Raw genomic sequence first — 21,678 nt, 5'->3', positions numbered from 1 at the left:
ATGATACTCATTCTCTTAATAGTTGCTCTTTTATCCTTTTTTTATTTTTTATTTCAACGTTACCTTTCAATATTTTTTTCATATTTAGTTCTTATTTTTTTTAATTGTTCTTTTTCTTATCTTTTTCTATTTGTTTTATCTTTCAATTTTGTCCATTGACATTTTATTTTACTTGTTTTTTCATCAAATTTTGGTTATTATTCTTTTAATTGCTATTTTTTTATTCTATTTTTCAATCAAGTACCTCATTATTTTCTTTTATTGTTTTTTATATCCAATTTAGTTCTTGTTACTTTGATTATTATTTTTTTTTGTTTTTTGTTTTTTGATGGTTAAGATTTTTATTTATGATATGTTTTTGATATTTTGCATATCTTGGTCTCATGACCAACGTTATTGGTTTATAAGATTAGTTAGATTTAACGTTTTTTTTTAAAAACTTCATCACTTAATATTAGGTTATTGGACCTTAAACTTTCTATTTTTTCTCATTTCCTTCATTCGTAGTTATATTGGATAGTGAGTTAGTTAAATTAACCCGAGTTCATTCAGGTTATCATTGTTTAAATATTTTTTTTATGTTATAAAAAAATTGGTCTACCCCATAGCGTAACATGGGCAAAAAAATCCAGCCATTCACTAAAAATGGACACATAAGGACTGGATAGTTAATTTCTAAGTTCAGAAGAACTATTCAATTCATTTTGAAAAACTAGAGGGTCTAAGTTATAAGTTACTCCCATAAGCACACAAGTCGTTTGAGGGGCCTTTTAGTAAATCAACAAACACAGAAATAAAACGATCACATCAATTTGGGGACCACACCTTCCCCACCACAACCAAGCAATTTCTTCTTTTCAGTTTTCTCAATTATTCACAAATAAAATAATACCAATCATAAAACAAACATTTTAAATAATTATTCTATTCTATTTTATTATTTCAAAAACTCCCTATTTTTCCTGGTTTCTCCTTCGAATATCCTCTTCCATCGCCTCTCCAGAATCCAAATCCACCTCCCTCTCTCTAAAAACAATCTCGCTCCTTGTTCCTGCTCTTGCATTAGCGATCCATAACCCTTTCCCCCTTCATTTTAGATCTCCGCTGCCACTGGTGTTTAACTCTTTGAGCATTCATGGTGATTTTTCTATTATTTTGTGAATTTAGAATTTTTTCCTTTCTGCTTTCAGTTTTATTGAGCTGTAACTTCTGTGAAAGGAAAGAAGTCGTCGTTTAAGTTTCTGTTAAGAAAGAGCAGAGAGTGGATTAAAAAAACTTTAGTAAGTGTTTTTTTTTTTTTATAAATAATCCAGGCTTGAAAAATAAGAGCTTAAATTAGAGCGCTATATAGTTGAATTCGGCTTGGTTTTCATGATTTTTTTAAATTTATTTCTTTTTGTGTGGCGCATGCTACAAGATTCTCTCTCTTTCTTATCTTCTTTTCTGTTACCAGCGATCAAACGGAGATTCATTCTTTTAAGGTGCTGAGCAGTAGATTATTACTACGCTTCTCTGTGTTTTTTTACTTAATTTTTGTTATTTTTATGGATTTTTTTTTGCATTTCTTGTTAAATAAAGATTTGAAGAGATTTCACTGATCTTGCCGTCGGTAGATAATCAATTAGTGTGTATGCGTTGGGTTTTTATAATTTTGAATTTTTTAGTGTGTTTTTTTTATTGTTTCAAGATGATCACTTACTTTTTTTTTCTTTTTTTAATTGTTAGAAATTCAAATTGAATTATTGGAAATATTAATTTCCTTTTCGAAATTGATACTGTGTTTTAATTATTTTTTTTGGTATTTGTTGCATAATTAGGGTGATTTAGGTTGATTTCGTCATTTTAGAACATAAATCCTAAGCAACAAATGAATGCTTAATTAAAAGCTTTAGATCGATACCGTCTCCATTTTTATTTATCTTTTATTTTTATCTCATATTTTTATATGAAATTCTTCTTAGTTCTGTTCTTATTTTTAATCAATTTATTTTTTTGCAGCTGAGCCCTATTTTTTGACGAAGGAGCATGGTTAGCTAGTAAATTACAATAAATGGCTTGAAATCCGAACTTGAGAATGCTTCGCTAGTAAAGGTTTTAGTGGAGGAGAGATTGGTTAATCTTAGATGATACAAGCTGATTGCAGCTTGTAGAAGCTGCCCTTAAGCATGTTGAGGATAACTTGGCTGATATTTAATCACCCCTACCATGACATCTGTCTTCCTGTCGATGTTGTATATAACAAGTTACAGTTTAGCAGTAAACCTTGCATTCACGCTAGTAACCAACACTATGTTGAAAGTGTAGAGGCCTCTACCGGGAGGTTCTTGAAAGTCCTTTGACAAATTTTTGATTGTCATCTGCTACAATTCTAACAATGGAAAGGTATATATCCTGTATGTTTGCTTGTTTGTGTAAGATTTTTATTATTCTCGAGTGACACAGGGTTTTTCTTGGATAACGTTTTATTATTTTCTTCTCAGGTATAAAATTTTGGAAGAGATTGGTGATGGTACTTGTGGTTGTGTATTTAAGGCCGTCAATATCGAAACATATGAAATTGTAAGGAACTCTTCACATAAGCACCTTATTTTAGCTGTTATTATACTTCTCAGTGGATTCAATGGTAGTAAAATTGTTTTTATCCAATCTGTTGCACTTAATATAAAAGCTACCTATTAAGTTTTATTTTACTATGGCTGAGAGTCAGAGAAATGAGGAGTGCATTAAACTCATGTATACTATAAATGTATAGCTGAGAGGCCTGTTCTTCACCTGACATTGAAATCTTCAGTATTAGAAGTCACAAAGCTAGCCAAAGACGCATGAAATAACAACTATGGTTAAACAACATGAGATGACATGAAGCTGGAAATCTCAGGTGTTGGGAACTCCCTTCTCACAATTTGAGTTGGATACTGCATTTATAATGCCCTAAGTGGGTTTATTTGGCAAATTGTTGTGTTTAAATTTGAAGCCACACCTGTGGGGCAAAAGAAAAATAAAAGTATCGCTGTTATATTGTTTTTGTAAGAAAGGAGTTCCTTGTGTTTCCTGTTTGATTGTTAAAATTATTGTTACAGTTCTATTTCTGATCTCAGGTTGCCGTGAAGAAAATGAAGAGAAAGTTCTATTTCTGGGAAGACTGCATGAATTTACGAGAAGTAAAGGTATGTTCCTTGGTAATGTTTGTATCATCAAATTGTTTCACATGATAAGTTTGCTCAGTAAACAATCAAGTTTAACATTGTCTTCTGCAGGCCCTCCACAAATTGAATCATCCCAATATTGTAAAGTTGAAAGAAGTTGTCAGGGAAAACAATGAACTATTTTTCATTTTTGAATACATGGTAAGGGATCTTGTGTTCTGGGTCCATGTTACTTTTTATGCATGGCTTGTGTCTCTCTTGTTTGAAAACCCCAGCAATACTCTACTGATTCTTAATCCCAATCCAGTATGATCGGCTACATGAATCATTTTCTTCCAATTTACCTTGTTGAAGGCCATGTTTTTCTTGAGATGCAAAGCTTCTAGTTCTGATCATCATTTTCCATGCTGTAGACATTATAACTCGTTGTTTTTGGCTAGGGTGGGGATTTTATGCTTTGAAACTGAAACTTGAATAAATCAATAAATGACTGTTCATCAACTAATAATTGCTTGTTTCTGGAATTCTTCCTGCAAGGAATACAATCTGTACCAATTAATGAGAGAGCAGCAGAGATCATTTTCAGAGGAAGAGATACGGAACTTTATGTCTCAGGTGCTTCAAGGACTTGCTCACATGCATAGAAACGGATATTTTCATCGGGATTTGAAACCTGGTAAGACAATTTGTTTTTCTATTATGAGTGTCATTGATAAATTCATGGTTTAAGATCAATTTTTCTTGGTGGTTAGAGATTTTGACATGGAATATTAATAATTAACGATCATTTCATTTTCAGAGAATGTGCTTGTGACAAAGGATGTTCTTAAAATTGCCGACTTTGGACTGGCTAGAGAAGTTTCATCAGCACCCCCTTACACTGAATATGTTTCCACACGGTGGTAAGGATTTCTTCTTATCTATTACATGTTAGTGTCTCTGTGTGCATATCCGTGACATTTCTGGAAAACTTTATTTTCACTAAAAAACACTACATTTCTCATTTCTTTTTGGTCTGGCTGCCAGGTACCGAGCTCCAGAGGTTTTGTTGCAGTCCTCAACATATACTCCTGCAATTGGTACGCCTTTTCTCTCTCCACATCCATTCTGAAACTCTTTTCACCTTTATTATTTTTTAAGTTTGAGCTGTTTTACCCTCAGAAAAAAAAGGTTGAGATGGATTATATTGGTCAACCAATCCCTCTTTTCCTTTTTTGCCTATTTGAATCAAACTTGAGAATTACAGATGTTGATATTTATATCAAAATCAGTTTTAGAGAAGTTTTCTTTTGCCGTCAGAAATATTTTAACCAGAACTATCAATAATACTTCCAATTGTCACTTGCCGAGCGAAGGTGTTTAATCATTTGCAATCATATCATCAAGATTGTATACTTTATGGCCAATTTCACCGAGGAAGGCTAAGTAGGATGACCATTTCTGGTCCTGAATGTCAGCTCCAGCAGGAACAGTTCACAATGTGTTGAAAGTTTTCAACATTATCTATAATACATGAATAAGTTGATGCACGAGTCCTGTGAATAAATTGATGATGCTTAACCTGCAACTCCATTCCATTTTATGCGTTGGTTTTCTAGACCGATTTATTGTAGCATTTTTCTCTCATCCATTGATAACTTACCCCTGAAAGTATATACAGATATGTGGGCAGTTGGTGCAATAATAGCTGAGCTTTTCACTCTGTCCCCAATTTTCCCTGGTGAAAGGTGATTCTATGCTCTAGTTTCATGCCTTTAGTAAGAAAGATGTGGTTTCATATAATTCTGTTTCTGGTTTTGTTTATTGTTCTACTAGCCACTCCTGACTCTACACACCCACTCAAGCTGAATTAAGCAAGTGCTATCAGTCTATAGCAAGATGTTTCATTGATATTTTTTTCATCATGTGTTAGACCCCCAAAATAACTTAGATCTCCCATTTAAACTGGAGTGAGGATAATGATTAACTTGAAGATAAATTAGTACTAATATTCATCTGCTTCTTCTCTCCTTCTCATGCATTGTTAGCTGATAATTACTCTTCTGTTTAGACAGATGGATTTATAATATAAGAAAAGGTATGGTGGAATATAATCTTATGAAGTAATATATTGTAGAACGCAGGCTTATGTTTTGGACACTTTTTACACGAGGCCATTATCTGGTCATGGTCTGGCTGAAGTGGAGTCCTGATAGGGAGGATTAGAAGTTACTCCTATCATTCAGCAATTTTACATGAACATTTATTTTCATTTGTTTGATTTGTTCTGAATTTTAAGAAAAACCTGACAAACTAATTGAATTTTCTTTGTTAATTTAATTTCCCTTGCACAGTGAAATAGATCAGTTGTACAAGATATGCTGTGTTCTTGGTACCCCAGAGTTGACTGCATTCCCTAAAGCTACAAATGTCTCTCAACTGATGAACCTTAGTTGTGCAGAGGTAAGCTAAGCTATTTATGTTTTCCATTCACCCGTCTTTTATGTTTTGACTTTGTGCTTACAGTTATTGTTATTGTTCCTTTTTTTTTTAATTATTGTTTGTGGACAGATGTTACCTGCCAACCTATCTGATATCATTCCCAATGCTAGCTTGGAAGCTATTGATTTGATTATGGTGAGTATTGATGTTGATATGACATCATGATGTTTTCATTACCAATTATTTCTGGTTCATCCTGAACTAAACTCTTGTTTTGCTGCATTTTAATTATTTTAATGCTTCATGTTGACTTTCTATAGCAATTGTGTTCGTGGGATCCATTAAAGAGGCCAACTGCTGATCAGTCACTGCAACATCCATTTTTCCATGTAATATGAGCTCTCTCAAGTGTGCTTTCTTCTTTTGCTTGAGAATCATTTTTACTAACATATCCTGGGCCCTTTTGGATAGGTGGGTATGTGGGTTCCTTATCCACTTCGAGATCCTCTTGAACTGAAGCTAAATAACAAGGGTTAATATTCTCTCTCACCTCTGGATTTTAAATTTAAACAGTCCAGTTTGATTATGTTGTTTATAGGATGTCATGTATCATTTTCTTTTCATGCAATTCAACAGGACCGAAGCCAAATCTTGAGTTAAATCTATGGGATTTTGGTGCTGAACCTGATGACTGTTTTCTTGGATTGACACTCGCTGTAAAGCCCAGTGTTTCAAACTTGGGTAAAAATCATTATACCTTTGCTCTCTTATCATTTTACTAACTGACATCTGATTCTGGAGATTGATAAGCTTAGTGATGGCCTGATAGGGCACGTCAAAATAATCAGTCTGCTATTCACTGCCACTTACCAGACCTGACTTGTGTGGTTAGCAAAGATATTCAGCATGGGCATCTTTAGTGCTGTCATTTTAAGTGCTTAGCAAGGCTCATGCAAAACACTCGCCCCAGTTTCTTGGTTTCAGGAATAAATTCTCCTCTCAAATCATGTGGAAGTAATAATTTAGGTATCATGTGTGCAGTGCTTTAATATGATGTCCGTGGTTTTCACGGTCTTCCAATATGGTTAATGTTGGAGATAAATCTGAGACAAGGGCCTTTAATGGGAAGGGTATTGCTATGCATAGGATTAAATGGTCAAAGTGAATATAACAAGTCAAGGTATACCTTTCATTGGTGTAGTTGACCCATTTAACTGTTGTCAAGTGTAATGTCACAGGAATATCGTTGCTAGTATTATACATGCAATAAAGAAACAATATAAACAGTGTCTGGAATGTTAATGAAATTCTTGTTTCTCTGTGTCTCTCTCTGCTCTCTCTCAACACCCCCCCCCCAGTCTCCCTCCCTCCCATCTCTCAGTCTCTCTCCCTCCCATTAATTCAATTCTTAGCTCTCCAGAGGACCGAACCATTAAATTATGTAGTTATTTTGTATCTTTGTAGGGGACAAACTAATGTATATGTTTAACTAGGAGACTTATTTCATGCAGAGGCAGTCCGGAATGTTCCTCAAGGCGTGCGGGAGGTGAGTTAGTACAACGAACTTAAGATGGCTATTCAGCATATGTATAATTATATAAATGACATGGAACTAGTTGCTTTGCCAGCTGAAATTTTGTATAACATGTAATGCAGGATTTTGTGTTTTGCTCTGATTTAAAAGGTCGCCAAGAACAGTCAGGTAATTGTTTGGTTGGACCTTACTGCTGTCATTTAGCACTCTTTGTATTTAGTGGAAAATAATTCCTGAAAAACTTCGCGTGGTAATTTCCAAAGTATTTAATATCTTGGTGGATATATTACTGTCATACTTGGAGAGATCTTCCGTCTGTTTAATGAGTTCACTGAAACTTCTGCCCTGGAAACCTATTTTGTGGAAACTGTAAACGAACACTGCCTGGTGGAAGATTGAAACTTCCATCAAGCACCTTAATGGTGCTTGGAGGCTGCAGGGTTTCCTAGCTTTATGTTGATAATATTCTCAGCACGTGCTGGTTGAAGTATATGTATGTTTTGTCCAACGCCAAGTGCAAGCTCCATCAAATGTTTAGGAACTGTAGTCATAGGTTTTTTATGTTGCTGCTCGGTTATATGAGATATTTGCCTCTAACCTTCCAATTTTTCAACTAATCTGTTCCAGTTTAATTTGTGATCCAGTTTTTTGGTCGCTACTATCTCCTGATCAAAATGGAATCCACCCTCCAGTTGAATCATCGCTATCATTATCATTTAGGTGAGTTCCTTTCTGTGATGACACTGAAAAGAGAAGTATACGACGATTATGTCCATGATTAATATGACCTTCTGATCTATTTTTTCTTGCGGTGTGATTCCTTGGTAGTTCGATTCAGCATCCATCGGTTGGAGTTCCACAATCATCTGGGTTCACAATTACATCACTACAGCCTAACTTCTTAGATTGTCCATTAATGGCCATGCCCTCCCCGCTTCAACAAAGTCATTACCTCTGACTGACTTGATTGGTTGGATCAAATAAGAAAGGCGTACAAATAACTGGTAATTTATTTGATTTGATTTTGTAAAGTTTATTTAGCACCTGCATAGGTTTCATTCTTGATCGATGCAATGCAACTGCAGCATTTCATTGGCAGAAAATACAGGCCCTGGGAAAATCAAATCTCCCCGGACCAAAATTGACTCATAGTTCACTTTAATGTACATTTACACATTGGGGCAGACAATTGAAAATTTTAATATTTAAGTATTTGGCCCGTCCAAAAATTTCTTAATTCCCTCGTCGTTTTATTCATTTTCACGGTGATGGTGTCTTTTCTTTCCTTTCTTTGAAAGTATCAATGATGCAAAACCATTAGCAGTAAAGTTTTCTTTTTCCTCTTGCTGGGTGAGAGAGAGAGATAACATTTAGTTACTCGCCTGGGATAAAAAAAATAACGGAAATAATATTTTGAAGGTATATGAATTCATTTTAAAACTAAATTTATTGTCTTTATAAATCAAACATGTTTATTAAATTGGGTTTATTCAGTTCTGTTCATTTCAAATCTGTTTTTAAAAATCAATTCAATCGGATTATTTTGTCCAAACCAAACCTTTCGAACCAGTGCGCTCCATTTTGCAACCCTTGATGCATAAGTATAACATGAATCCTCACTTGCTATAAGCTATGAGTATGATTACATTTATCAATCTGAAAACCCACAATTATTTTGTACAAATATACAGCCATCTTTTTCAAAACTTGGCTATAAAAAATATCGTGCAAAACTCACATAAACAAAATAATAAAACAAAATAAATACAGTGGTTCAACAAATATAATATTAATAATATAATAAATTCTTCCTAGAAAATAACCTCTCAATAAATTACCTCACAGTCCAAAACCCCAAACACACCCAAGATCGATACTCGCAAATATCACTACAAAATAATCCCCACAAATACTTCAAGGATTTCCTTACAGCTTCTTGGAAACTTCATGCACTATTGTGCTACTACCGTGCTCTCCTCACAAAGACAACAATTATGCTGCCACATCACACGCTTTTGCCGCAGAACTTACTTTTTTGTTTTGCTTGTTTTTTAACAAGTTCTCGTCAGTGCAAGACAATACTTTTTCTCTCCTTATCTGGGGTGTTTGAGATTACACTTGTATCATGTTTTTTTTTAATATTTTTTTAGTTTTAAATAAAAAAAATTAATATATTTTTGGATTATTTTGATGTGTTTATTTTAAAAAAATAAATTTTAAAAAAAATTATATATTTTTTTAATTTTTTTTTAAAAAAATAAAAGTGACATTTAAGACGCTCCCAGATAGCTACTTAATATCAAATAATACTTGGTGTAGTTATATCTATAACACACAACATAGTTAAGAGTTCTGCCCGGTTTATAACTTGCCCTAAGCCCTGGGTCATAATTGACTTTGGCTAGTGATTTCTTGAAAAATAATTTGTCTAAAACAACTATATTTTGGATAAGAAAAAATAAAAAATATAATATAAAAAAATTTATCCAAATCATGAGTTAACTGCATGGCCTCCTAGATCCAGGTCAACGAATTTTTGAATGACTTGGGAAGCCGAACTAGGTTTCAAAACCAGAAAAGGTCCTTCTCTAGAACGTAACCTTGACCATTAAAAAATAATAATAAAAAAAAAAGAATGAAAGAAAAATAAAATACAATTTATAAATTGAAGACTCGGTTGTCCGCGTAAGAAGTCATCCATGAAAATTATTTTTTACGCTTCGGTTCTCTTGTTTCCTCTGTGTCCTTTCTTCGGAAGCTTCACACTTGACTTTTTCGAGCTTTAGGAATTAACGAGCCCCCTCCAAGATTAACCTTGATCAAGGCGCAATCTTTCTGCAAATGGCGTACACATGGCTTGTATATTTTGCTTTTAGATCAAGACGTGACCTATTCGGAATGATCAGAGCTGCGTCCGTTTGGAGCCACGAAAAAGTGTAATGTCTCCTCAATTCTAATGTTCTCGACGGTGATCGTAGGTGCAGGGATGCAATATTCCATCCTTTAGGTCTCCGATGGAAGCCGATTCGATTGGGTTTAGTATTAATTTTATTTTTTTCAATAGGATACATGGATTTTTATTCTATGATTTCTGAAATGTTTTATAATTTTATGTATATATTTAAAATTTAATTTCTATAAAAAACTTGGCTATAAAAAATATCGTGCAAAACTCACATAAACAAAATAAATACATATAAAATTTAATGTGGTTCAAAAAATATAATATTAATAATATAATAAATTCTTCCTAGAAAATAAACTCTCAATAAATTACCTCACAGTCCAAAACCCCAACACACCCAAGATCGATACTTACAAATATCACTACAAAATAATCCCCACAAATACTTCAAGGACTTCTTTACAACTTCTTGGAAACTTCATGCACTATTGTGCTACTACCGTGCTCGCCTCACAAAGACAACCATTATGCTGCCACATCACACGCTTTTGCCGCCGAACTTGCTTTTTTATTTTGCTTCTTTTTTGATAAGTTCTCGTCAGTGCAAGACTACACTTTTTTTCTCTCTTCTTTGGGGTATTTGAGATTACTGTTGTACCTTTTTTTTTTTTTTTTTAAGTTTTTTTAAAAAATTAATATATTTTTGAATTATTTTAATGTATTTATCTATAAAATAAAATATAAAAAATGTTTTTTTTAATAATTTTTTTAAAAATAAAAGTGACATTTAGCACAGTCCCAACTAGTTACTTAGAAAGTGTTTGGGAACGCGGTTGAAACCCCGTTCCCATAAAATTTATTTTTTTTAACTAAAATTTAATGTGATTTGTATGTTTTGAATTGTTTTGATATGCCGATATCAAAAATAATTTTTTTAAAATGAAAAAATATCATTGGCATATATTTCGACACGAAAAATTATTTGAAAAACAACCATTACCACATTACCAAAAATACTCTTAGGCCGTGTTTGATTGCAGGAAAGTGACTTTCCTGCTTTTCCTATGTTTGGCAACAAGAAGGAAAAATGGTCAAAGAAAAATGAATTCCAGTCAACCTAAAATTAATAACGTTTCAAAGGAAAGTGTTTTCCTCTTTTAAAGAAAGGAAAACACTTTTCTTTTGGCGTGCGTAGCTAGCGCACGCCTGCCCAATGAATTAATTCACTTGCTACTGTAGCAGTGAATTAAAATGCAAAGGGGAGATTACTTGTGGTCTGCTGCTTGAAGACGAATTATAATTCACTTGCTACAGTAGCAAGTGATATAATTCACTTGCTAATGTAGCAGTGAATTAAAATGCAAAGGGGAGATTACCTGTGGTCTGCTGCTTGAAGACGAAGCCGGTTCTCTCGGTTTATTTTATTTAAGTCCTAGGTTTTTTATTAAATCAAAGTTTAATTAAGTCCTCAAACTCATTAATTCTTCAATTAAATTCTTGATTTTATTAATTAAAATAATCTAAATTTTAATTAAATCAATTCTCCAATTAAACCCTTGATTTAATTAATTAAACTAGTCAAGAGCTTAATTAAATCTTTAAACTTCCAATCATGTTGCCCTTAACCCAAATTTTAATTCATCCTTCATTTATTTTATTTTTATTTTTATTTTTCATCATCTTTTTTTTAATAATAAAAATAAAAAAGGTCAAAAATTAGGTTATGACAATTGTAAGTGATTAAATATTTTATATTAAATATTTTTTATATATTAGATAAACTTGAAAAAAAATTTAATTCATTAATAAATTATTTTACAGTTCATTTTCCATAACACTACCAAATATCGAAAATACTTTTCCGGAATTCACTTTCCCTGGAATTCACTTTCCAAAAAGAAACCACTTTCCTGCAAATAAACGGAGCTTTAATATCAAATAATACTTGGGTGTAGTTATACCTATAACAAACAACATAGTTAAGAGTTCTGCCCGGTTTATAACTTGCCTTAAGCGCTGGGTCATAATTGACTTGTAAGTGATTTCATGAAAAATAATTTATTCAAAATAATTATATTTTGAATAAAAAAAATAAAAAATATAATGATAAAAAAATATCCAAATCATGAGTCAATCCACCAGTTCCATTAAATTTCCTTGTGCATGGCCTCCAAAAAAACAGGTCAACGAGTTTTTGGATGACTTGGGAAGCCGAACTAGGTTTAAAAAAATACAATTTATAAATAATAACTTATAACTCTAGAACGTAACCTTGACCATTAAAAAAGAATTAAAAAAAAAAAGAATGAAAGAAATAGAAAATAAAATTTATAAATTGAAGACTCGGTTGTCCGCATATGAAGTCATCCATGAAAATTATTTTTTACGCTTCGGTTCTCTTGTTTCCTCTCCGTGTCTCCTTTCTTCGGAACCTTCACACTTGACTTTTTCGAGCTTTAGGAATTTAGGCGCAATCTTTCGGAATGATCAGCGCTGCGTCCGTCGGGAGCCAAAAAAAAGTGTAATCGTCTCCTCAATTCTAATGTTTTCGACGGTGATCGTAGGTGCAGGGATGCAATAATCCATCCTTTAGGTCTCCGATGGAAGCCTATTCGATTGCGTTTAGTATTAATTTTATTTTTTTCAATAGGATACATGGATTTTTATTCTATGATTTCTGAAATGTTTTATAATTTTATGCATATATTTAAAATTTAACTTCTATTTGATAGTTTTATAGTTTATGATTGAAGAAGTGATTTTAGAGCTCAAATTTTATTTTATTTTAAATTGATTTTAAAAATACAAAAATGGATTGGATCATGTATCCTATGGCAGGATGGAGAAATTTCGAAATTTCTCACTCGATCCGATTTGATCCAGTAATTGAAATATAGAGATGGATGATGAATTTAGGTTTCCTGCATCGGAAGAAGGTGGAGCAAATTCAACTTCAACCCTATGCGTGCAAAGAGAATTCAGAAAGAAAAAAATCATGCGATTTTCAACGGATAATATGCAGAAAAAAAAATTATATAAGCAAATAATTAAGTGGGAAGAACAACATTACCTCATCGAAAATCATCAACCACATATGATACAAAAATATTTTACAAGGCGAGAAACTTGAAATTATATGGTATAATTAAGCATTTTGTGTGAAATATCCCACTGCATCCTTGTAATTGCTCCATAAATCTGTCATTATAGTTGAAATCATCTGTCTGAAATCCTCAGCAAGCTGAGATAATGAATTTTCCAATATCCCATCAAGAGAAGCTCTTGTCTTTTCCACCAGACCTCCAAGAGCTGATCCTGTGAGAGCAGCAGAACCTGAAATGCCTTCTATCAGAAGATCAACAGCAGCAGCGGTTGAAGAACATATCTTTTCCACAATAAACTGCAAGACATACTCAAAGCATGCCCTGATAACATCGGCGATCACCTGTAATCCTCCTTGGACAGCTTGGCCAGGTAATCTGCATCCTTGGATAATCAACACAAGAAGGTGAGCAGTAGCGGAGAAGATTAAGCGAGAAACGAGGCTTGATAATGCAGTGATGGCCAAGAAAATGAACCTGACAACAAAAAAAACCATGTCTTATTTATTTTTGAGAGACAGGGGAGAAGACTTGGGAAGGAAGTTGGCAAAGACACATCTATTTTTAAGTGTTTCATGTTGCAGAGGTATACTTATGGTGTAGAATCTTGATCGAATCAAACTGTGGAACTTTTCAAAACTGAGGTGACGTTGGCTATGGGATTAGTTTATGTAGTTGAAACGACAGAATCCCACGCAGATAATTTGTTTTTCGTGTGGTGTTTTTAGTTTTAAGGGGTAGTCGTTGTCTTTACTCTTCTTGACTTCTTGGAAACTCAATGGATGATTCTAAGCAACTGATAATGGATGATTCTAAGCAATTGATACTAATACTCGTCGTTATAAGGCTAGCCGCTCGGGATCTTACGACATTCAGTCCAAGGAACGATTCTAATGGATGATTCTAGGAAATTAATGCTAATGCTAATATTCATCGTTATAGACCTGACCTCAACTAGGATCTTGACATTCAATTCAAGGATCACTTCATATATTTATCGAGTTAATTTTAAATTAAAATAATATTATTTTAGATATAAATTAAAAAGAAATTGTTGGAAATTTTAAATTAAAATAATATTATTTTAGATATAAATTAAAAAGAAATTGTTGTAATTGACTTTGTCGTGTTTTACTTGTTTAACTGAGTTAACCAAGTTTGATTGAATTAATCTTCAAAATAATTTGAAATGAAACTCAACCTAGGTTAACCAGCCTAGACTAGACTCGAGGTCTATGAGTTTATTGAATGGAGTGGAGTTGTCAGTTGGGTTTGATCAGGTTTGGCCTGTTTGTTTTTTTGTTTCAAAAACGTTTTTGAAAAAGTTTAAAATTTTTTATTTTTTTCATTAACTTCAAATTAATATGTTTTTAATATTTTTAAATTATTTTAATGTATTAATATCAAAAATAATTTTTTTTTTTTTTAAAAAAACATCATTCACATGTAATTTAATACAAAAAGTTAATAAATCATAATAAAAAGAGCTAGAATTTGTTAAAAGTTATTGTTACTTGCAGAGCTGAATCTCCAATCCACGCTCACGAGTTCATCAGAGCATGAAATTCTGAGGATGCGCACCATAAAAATTTTGGAGCGGACAACGTACCGGAATCTAAATTGGATTTTGGATTCTGTCTGAGCGCAGGTTACAGTTATGTAATCCACTCCCATGTAACAGGTACACTGCAAGCAAAGCTTTAACCTCACACAAAACAGAGTAACAACCAAGAACTCGCACTGCAGAGATCATTAGATGTTTAAGCAGCTAACATCCTACAACCGATTCCATTTCAGAAAAAGATTTTGCAGCAAGAGTTATCCATATCCACTGCACCAGAAAGCAAAGAAGAAAAGAAATGGCATGCAAGCTCATATCTCTGCAACTGCTACTTACAGAACATGCACCAAGAAGTCAAAACTTTGACTCGCTGGTTAAAACACCAGTCAACCTAGCTTAGCGGAACTGTGTACGAGAAGCAAAAACAGCTCTATATATATATAACTCTATTTCTATGTAGTCTATACAATAAACTGTGGGAATTTGGAAACAAGAGTCAAATGCAGCAATCAAGCTCGTATATACAAGAAGAGTTTCGCTCAGTAGCCAATCCTCTCTTGAAACTTGCTCCCTCTCCTTTAGTTGTCTTTAAGCTTATATACAGAGTTGACATGTTCTTCTGTGTCCCAAAGAAAACAACCAAAAGCAACTGCCTCCAAAACCAATCTCTTCAAGCTCGAAAACGAGGTCAAGATCACCTCATCATTCTCAAGCACGCCGGTCTTCTCATCTCCAAACAGTGCACAGCTGTGCTTCTCAATCAAATTCACAGCCTCCTTAGATTTCAGTTTTGCACATCTCTGCAGTGTCTCGGAATCAAACCCCATCAGGTAGCACTTCAATTTTTCATGTTCTGATTTTGGCCTGTTTAACCTTGTTCCCTGTGACGTCGATTGCGTGTTGCTTATGTGACCAAAAACAAGATTCGTTAATCCATAAGAAGGCAGTGATTCTGGAAACTGAAGGGTGGTCCTATGACCAAGATGAATATCTTGGTGGGGCAGAACCAGACACCATTCCAAATGATGCCTTAAGGAGGCAGACTTGAGGAAATAACCGTATAAAATCGAGGCTGCATACAATCTACCTAGCCGGCACCTATGGACCTCAGTTGTTGCCCAACTGTCTGCCACACTAGAGTTTACTTTCAAGCCAATAACTGTAGAGACGTGTTCCCTAACCATCTCTAAGACCTCAAAGCTGTGGATGGACTCTAGCTCCCAGTCCTTTGAAGGTCGTATCTCTAGCCTGCCATTGTAGATGCACCTAGAGAGCTTTGGAACCAAAGGGACTCTGATCTCAGAAAATTTGTAAAGAACTAACATATACATGACATCTTCAACGGCAACTTGACACTCATGCTCTTTCAGCTCAGCAATCCTCCTGGCACTCGAAAGTAAGGAAGCACTATTAGGCAGCTGGGTAGCTCCATTTGATCCAATCAGGTAATATAGAACATTTATTGCTATGGTGATCAAAATGTCCAGATGCAGGACTATCAGGCAACTGGATCATTCGACAGTCATGCATCTGTTTCGTGATGCAACAATACCACTAAGACTAGTTGGTTTGTAATTTTAGAGCAATGATTGCCTAAATGCATGAATCCCATATGGCAAAAAGAAATTCTTTCGATTTATACAAGTGAAGTACCCGTGAATCTGCTGAAGAAAAGAGGTTAAAAAAATTCACAATTCAGATTCTCAATGTGAAAACTTCAACAAATTTAGGACAAAAGCCAGCCTTGTTCCCTGTTATAGGAAGAAAAATCAAGCCTTTCCCAAAAGCAACAAATCAAAATCTTCATAGGACAGGTACTGTTGTTCAGACTAATAACATCACATCATAAACCTCCGGACATTAATAGCCTGGCCCCATTTAAATTTCATGCAAAAAAACAACCCTCAATCCATTTAACTTGTAATTTAATTATTTTATTCTTATACCATTTATTTATTTTTTAAAAATCCTGACTTGTCAACTTAATGAATTTGAAAGCCCACCGACTCCTTATTTATGAAATTTAATACGTACAATTAAAAAACTGAAATAATCAAATCAAGCTAATGTTTAAAACACAATGAGATGTCCTAGCTATCTTTGCAATGGTCAACAAAAAATGGAATAATTTTGTAAGTGATGCCTTCGTCCTATGTGGAGAGTAAATAGCTTGGGGATTCTTGATGGGGAAAGTTTGTGATGTTACTGTGTTGTTACTACCGAACACAAACTCCAATTATTACTACCTTAAAAAAAAAAAATTCTAACATGCCGTATAACCTTGAAAAACTACAAGGTTTCGATTGACGTCTGAGCTGATCGAAGACACAACGTGTCATCGACTATGACAACTAAACACTGTTCTATTTATTTATTTATTGAGAAAAAGGGAAGATTGAGCATCAAGGAATGAACGACTGACCTGTGAAGTGAAGCTTCATCGGAGCCAGAGCTACGAACCATCCGACTCAAAGCACTATCTCTGTCATCGGCCAACAACTTCAACTCATCAGTCACAGCAACATGAAAAAGCTGTTTCTGATTCTGAAACACGCCACTCAAAAACTTCCCAGCCGCAGACCTCAGTTCCAGCGGGGTGTTCAAGCTGCTGCTGCTGCTGCTGCTCGGCTCGCAGTGGCTCGACGACCCCGCTCTTGCAACCACAATAACCGCAACACCCCTTCTCGGTTGTCGCTCTACTTTCCGGTTAAGGAAAGCAGTCGAGGACTTGAACGTCCAACTGCGAGACGAAATTGAGGGTAACTTTCGGGATTTTACCGCTGACGGTAAAAATCGTAGAGAGAGGGTCTTGTTGCTGGTGGTGTAGAGGCTATAGTCCATTCACAGAGCGTAAAAAAACCCTAGAGAGAGAGAGAGAGAGAATTAAAAAACAAAAGCTGTGATGGTAGTAAATAGATAAGGCAGCGAGGGCTTGAGGTTTTTGATAAGTGTTAGTAGATAAAGGATCGAGTCTTTTTCCGAGAGGCGGTTTGTGATTGGGTGGCGGTCTCTTATTGGGCTTAGGAAAATTATGGAAGGGATGATGGCAGCCAAATTCTTAATGGCCAAGTGGAGAGAAAGGATAAGATCCAAACACTAAATAACAAAAGCTTTAGGTGAGGGGATAAGGTATCGATCGGTACTTTTAGTCAATACTCAACTTTACTTGTCGTTTATTGAGTAAATTGTAAGTGAGTGCTGTAGTTTTAAAAAAGAACTATATAGGCCAGCTCACAGTTTATACGAAGCCGGCTTTTTTTATTATTTTTTTATTTTACAACTTTATCCTCCATGTCTGCTTCATTCTGACTTTATTTTTGTAAATTTAGTTGGATTAATTCATGGATTAGTGGGTCAATCCTTATTTATCCCAAAATAACATTATTTTCGAACATCATTTCTAACAAAACAATATTTAAGAAATTAAAACATTGTTTAAATAAATAAAAAATTAGAGTTGATTCAATCCAATCTTAATTATATAAAATACCGATTATAGAGTAAAACTACATCAAAATATAATAAAGAAAAGTGATTTAGTTATTTTTGTTTTTTAATTAATATGAATGTTCAAACCAATTTGCACGTATCTCGATTAATTCTATGTATTCTAAAGTTAACAATTATGTAAATCTCAAATGACTTTGAAATTTATAGAATTTGAATTGATAACATTTAGAAAACACATCTAAAACCTGACAAATTGAGTTACACTTTTAAGGTTTCTAGGTGTTCACTTTCATCATGGTTGAATTGGAAATTTTCTCTGTATAAGAACAAGAACAGGAAATATCTAGAAAAAAATGATGATCTTATTTCAATAGTGAAAGCAACTAAAAGGGGTGTAGAGCAATGAAATGCTTGGTTCTTTTAATTCCAACATATCCTAGGCAGAGAGTGAGTTCCTGCATCATCCTCGTTACCTTTACAGAAGAGGGACAGACAACGCTCAGAGAGTGACACTTGGGAACTTGCACTGTCCAAAACCTGAAATGGAATTACAAATTCAGTACTCACAAATATATTTTTCATTCATTCAAATTACAATTTTAGTTTTGTTTTCCTTATTCTAATCAAAACTTTTCTTTTTCTTTTTTTTTTTTTTTTACAAGGAATGGTATATTTAGTAACCGTGTGATAATACAATACAAATATTTTTGTTAAAATGATATTAAAATCATAATATCAAAATATCTAAGTAACTTTAGGTTATTGTTTCAAGATATAAAATGTTAAAAAAACATCACAAAATTATTAATTTAAAAATAAATTAAAAAAAACAACAACCTAAATCTAAAAAATGCATAAGCAGTGGCTTAGATAATCGGTGGTGTATATCTACAAGGACACTGGGTCCCACGTGCCTCAAATCTGACGATGGCAGTGAGGCATCGATAGCATCACATCTAAAAACAAGGGAAAAGCAACAGACAAAAAAGAACAACAGACAACTCGGTAACTTACTTGGGTCCTTAACCGTCGTTGTAGCCAGCCCGTTGAAAGAGCAGACCCCACCAATCTTCTTAAACTCGGCCCAATACGAGCTAAACGCATAACTCGCGTGCCAAAACAATGAAACCGGTTGATAACACCCTTTCCCGGGTTGGATCTCGTCACAGGTTTTGTTCCCCTGTGAACAGGCCCATGCTAAGGCATCTTTCACCGCGCTCCTATTGGCTTCCTTAGCCACAATACACCATAGCTTCCCTTTATAAGGCTCATTGTTGGTTGGCAACGGCAACGGCTTTTTGTACCCCGAAAGCGGTGTCTTCCCACTCAAATCAATCTCGAACACTTCTGTTCCATTCGGATAATACAGCCCAAAATGTCGCTCCGTACCCGGACCTGGTTTTTGGTTCTCGTTGTACAACGAAAAGATGAAAGCGGGTATGACCACACCGGGCTGGGCTGGGGTGCCGATTGCGGGGATTGTGGTTAGCTTTTTTACAACGTTGCGATTGTACGTGGCAGAGTTGTAAATATTGGCTCCGAATTGTTCAAAATCTCCACCATTTGGCCAGCCCGTTTCTGCTATAAAAACCCGAATAGCCGGATACCCGAGGCGTTTCATCGCAAAAACGACAGCGTCAAACATTTGGTCAAAGAGGTTTGTGTAGGTCAAGTTTGTACCCGGGTCCGTATAGGTTACATTCCGGGCATTAAAAAGAGCGTAGTCTAAACTGATGTTGTGTGCGTTTTCGGACCAAGCGAAAAAAGGGTAGAAGTCAATGAAAAAAAACGACTTGGTCCGGTTCAAGAATTGCAGCATCGGTTTAATGACCGTACCCGAAATGTCTGAACGAAACGTGCCGTTAGACGGCGGAAACGAAGATTCAAGAACGTTGATTGCTGATGGAGTGCCCACTTTGATTTTGCGGATGTTGTGTCTTGTTAAGGAAATCTTGATTCGCCGCATGGCAGGGACGAGGTTGAACCATGTACCCGTGTCAGGATTGGTGAGGATTTCGTTTCCGACGAGGAGATATCGGATTTTGACATCGGAGTAGTAAGGGACAACATTGGTTTTAACCCACTGGTCCGAGAGAGATTGGCTTTTGGAGATGTTCTGTATGAGTTCGTTAGGGACCATAATGGAGACCTGGATGCCGGTGTTTTTGAGAGATTTGAGAATGTCTGGATTGGCATCGTAGATTTTGACTCGCTTGGCTTTGAGAGATTTGATAAGCTCCACTGACCTTGAAGGAGATGGGAGATTGTTTCCTAGCTGGCCGTAGTTTATGCCCACCTCGCTGGAAATCACTGCACCTGCAAGGTCGTAAACAATTTGGGTTAATTAGGAAGGGAGAGTCAAAAACACAAGGCTCCCCCATATTGTTGAGCACTTTGTTTTCTAAGAGGCTAACCTTACCGGAGACGGAAATCAAGAGAGCGCAAATGAAGACATGAATGGCTGCTGCCGGCCCCATTATTGCTCTGTCGCTTGAGGAGAAAACTTCTTCCGGTGGGAATGGAGCAGAGAAAGAAAGGGCGAGTCAGAGTCTATGGGCTTCGAAGGGATGGAAAGGAGGGCATTAGAGGCTGACCAATAGAGTAACTTGTTTGTAAAGCGTCATAGGTGGAGTGCATTGAACATAGTTATAAGATACGGTCGGGGCTAATCCAGTCCGAGTCGAGAGTTATCCGAGTCTTCAGCGAATCAATCAGTTTTTTTTTTTTTGTGAAGACGATATTGTTTTGTCTTTGTTTTAATAAAACAATATCTTTTCACCTTTTTTTTTTCTTTATTTTGGTAAAAAAAATCCAATTTAAAATGTACGCAAATTACTAAATTAAGCTTCCATGCCAAACCAGAATTTATAGCTATCATTTTGGAATTCATGGTTTTTACTTTTTATTTATCTTTTTGCGATGATTTTTTAAAACTTATTTTCAAGTTAAAACTCATCCTTCAACATTAAAAAATTATACAGTCAAATTCCTTAATTATTAATTACTAATTAGGACTTGCAAAAATTATACGCATCTAGTTATCTTAACAATTCAATTCATGCCGGGAAATTTGACCTATTTTTATTGTCATTCTCAATCATAACATGAAAGATTTGTTTTGAAAAATAATAAATATTATATTTTAAAATTTATTTTAGATATCAATATATCAAAACAATGTAAAAACACCTAAAAAATTAATTTATAACGAATTAAATAGAATTAAATAAAATTAATTTTTGTAACAAACTAAATAGAATTAAAGATATTCGATTTTTTAGCTAAAAAACTGAAAATTAAAATTAAAGAAAATAGATTTTTAGCTAGAAAAAACTGAAAATCTAAACCTTAATTTAGCTGAAATGTTTAAAACTGAAAAACTAAACCTTAATTTTGCTGAAAAACCGAATTCTCACCCCATATTTTTACCAAACCAGGTAAAGAATAAAACAGCTTATCCTGGTCTAAGGCCCACTCAATTATATTAAATCATCTGCCATCGTGTTTGAAAACAGTATAAATCTCTTTTTTAAAGAATTTGAATTTTTTTTTAAATTTTT

The 21,678-nt window shown here is 34.5% G+C and overlaps 4 protein-coding genes across 6 annotated transcripts; 1 reads left to right on the top strand and 3 right to left on the bottom strand.

The window, feature by feature from the left end:
* Positions 1–909: 909 nt before the first annotated feature.
* LOC118049934 (serine/threonine-protein kinase MHK) lies at positions 910–8,338 on the top strand. 2 transcript variants are annotated; one of them, XM_035060121.2, is made up of 18 exons: positions 910–1,138; positions 1,999–2,382; positions 2,481–2,559; positions 3,099–3,167; positions 3,258–3,347; positions 3,684–3,822; positions 3,946–4,048; positions 4,173–4,225; positions 4,807–4,873; positions 5,480–5,588; positions 5,697–5,762; positions 5,888–5,956; positions 6,039–6,099; positions 6,204–6,308; positions 7,061–7,113; positions 7,224–7,269; positions 7,746–7,821; positions 7,930–8,338. In XM_035060121.2, exons 2-18 carry the CDS (start codon positions 2,375–2,377, stop codon positions 8,057–8,059), a joined length of 1,323 nt encoding a protein of 440 aa, XP_034916012.1. In that variant the 5' UTR covers positions 910–1,138; positions 1,999–2,374; the 3' UTR covers positions 8,060–8,338. The 2 variants fall into 2 exon arrangements, with proteins under 2 accessions (XP_034916012.1, XP_034916013.1); XM_035060122.2 differs by having other exon boundaries at positions 911–1,138; positions 7,079–7,113.
* A 4,739-nt stretch (positions 8,339–13,077) lies between these two features.
* Positions 13,078–14,816, bottom strand: LOC118049938 (uncharacterized). Its single transcript, XM_035060126.2, has 2 exons — positions 14,717–14,816; positions 13,078–13,584 (listed from the first exon to the last, which is right to left on the bottom strand). Exons 1-2 carry the CDS (start codon positions 14,779–14,781, stop codon positions 13,152–13,154), a joined length of 498 nt encoding a protein of 165 aa, XP_034916017.1. The 5' UTR covers positions 14,782–14,816; the 3' UTR covers positions 13,078–13,151.
* A 262-nt stretch (positions 14,817–15,078) lies between these two features.
* On the bottom strand, positions 15,079–17,509 carry LOC118049937 (UV-B-induced protein At3g17800, chloroplastic). Its single transcript, XM_035060125.2, has 2 exons — positions 17,091–17,509; positions 15,079–16,051 (listed from the first exon to the last, which is right to left on the bottom strand). Exons 1-2 carry the CDS (start codon positions 17,507–17,509, stop codon positions 15,247–15,249), a joined length of 1,224 nt encoding a protein of 407 aa, XP_034916016.1. The 3' UTR covers positions 15,079–15,246.
* On the bottom strand, positions 17,458–20,820 carry LOC118049935 (probable glucan endo-1,3-beta-glucosidase A6). 2 transcript variants are annotated; one of them, XM_035060124.2, is made up of 4 exons: positions 20,533–20,820; positions 19,133–20,434; positions 18,592–18,655; positions 17,458–17,529 (listed from the first exon to the last, which is right to left on the bottom strand). In XM_035060124.2, the coding sequence occupies exons 2-3, from the start codon at positions 20,256–20,258 to the stop codon at positions 18,618–18,620; spliced, it is 1,164 nt and encodes a 387-aa protein (XP_034916015.1). In that variant the 5' UTR covers positions 20,259–20,434; positions 20,533–20,820; the 3' UTR covers positions 17,458–17,529; positions 18,592–18,617. The 2 variants fall into 2 exon arrangements, with proteins under 2 accessions (XP_034916015.1, XP_034916014.1); XM_035060123.2 differs by having other exon boundaries at positions 20,538–20,820.
* Positions 20,821–21,678: the final 858 nt, after the last annotated feature.

Source organism: Populus alba, chromosome 2, assembly GCF_005239225.2.
Source record: "Populus alba chromosome 2, ASM523922v2, whole genome shotgun sequence".
In the NCBI taxonomy this organism is placed as follows: domain Eukaryota; kingdom Viridiplantae; phylum Streptophyta; class Magnoliopsida; order Malpighiales; family Salicaceae; genus Populus; species Populus alba.
Note: the sequence above shows the minus strand (reverse complement) of the source record. Positions and strands in the feature narration are given on the sequence as shown.

Excerpts from the sequence above, each read along its gene's own strand:
- LOC118049935 (XM_035060123.2), bottom strand. The coding sequence starts at position 20,595 with ATGGGGCCGGCAGCAGCCATTCATGTCTTCATTTGCGCTCTCTTGATT. Across the intron at positions 20,435-20,537 it reads TCTCTTGATTTCCGTCTCCG|GTGCAGTGATTTCCAGCGAG; the intron begins GTAAGGTTAGCC and ends ACGACCTTGCAG. Across the intron at positions 18,656-19,132 it reads AACGACGGTTAAGGACCCAA|GTTTTGGACAGTGCAAGTTC; the intron begins GTAAGTTACCGA and ends ATTCCATTTCAG.
- LOC118049938 (XM_035060126.2), bottom strand. The coding sequence starts at position 14,781 with ATGGGAGTGGATTACATAACTGTAACCTGCGCTCAGACAGAATCCAAA. Across the intron at positions 13,585-14,716 it reads AAAATCCAATTTAGATTCCG|GTTCATTTTCTTGGCCATCA; the intron begins GTACGTTGTCCG and ends TTTTGTTGTCAG.
- LOC118049937 (XM_035060125.2), bottom strand. The coding sequence starts at position 17,509 with ATGGACTATAGCCTCTACACCACCAGCAACAAGACCCTCTCTCTACGA. Across the intron at positions 16,052-17,090 it reads GATGAAGCTTCACTTCACAG|GAGGATTGCTGAGCTGAAAG; the intron begins GTCAGTCGTTCA and ends TTCGAGTGCCAG.
- LOC118049934 (XM_035060121.2), top strand. Across the intron at positions 4,226-4,806 it reads AACATATACTCCTGCAATTG|ATATGTGGGCAGTTGGTGCA; the intron begins GTACGCCTTTTC and ends AAGTATATACAG. Across the intron at positions 4,874-5,479 it reads CCAATTTTCCCTGGTGAAAG|TGAAATAGATCAGTTGTACA; the intron begins GTGATTCTATGC and ends TCCCTTGCACAG.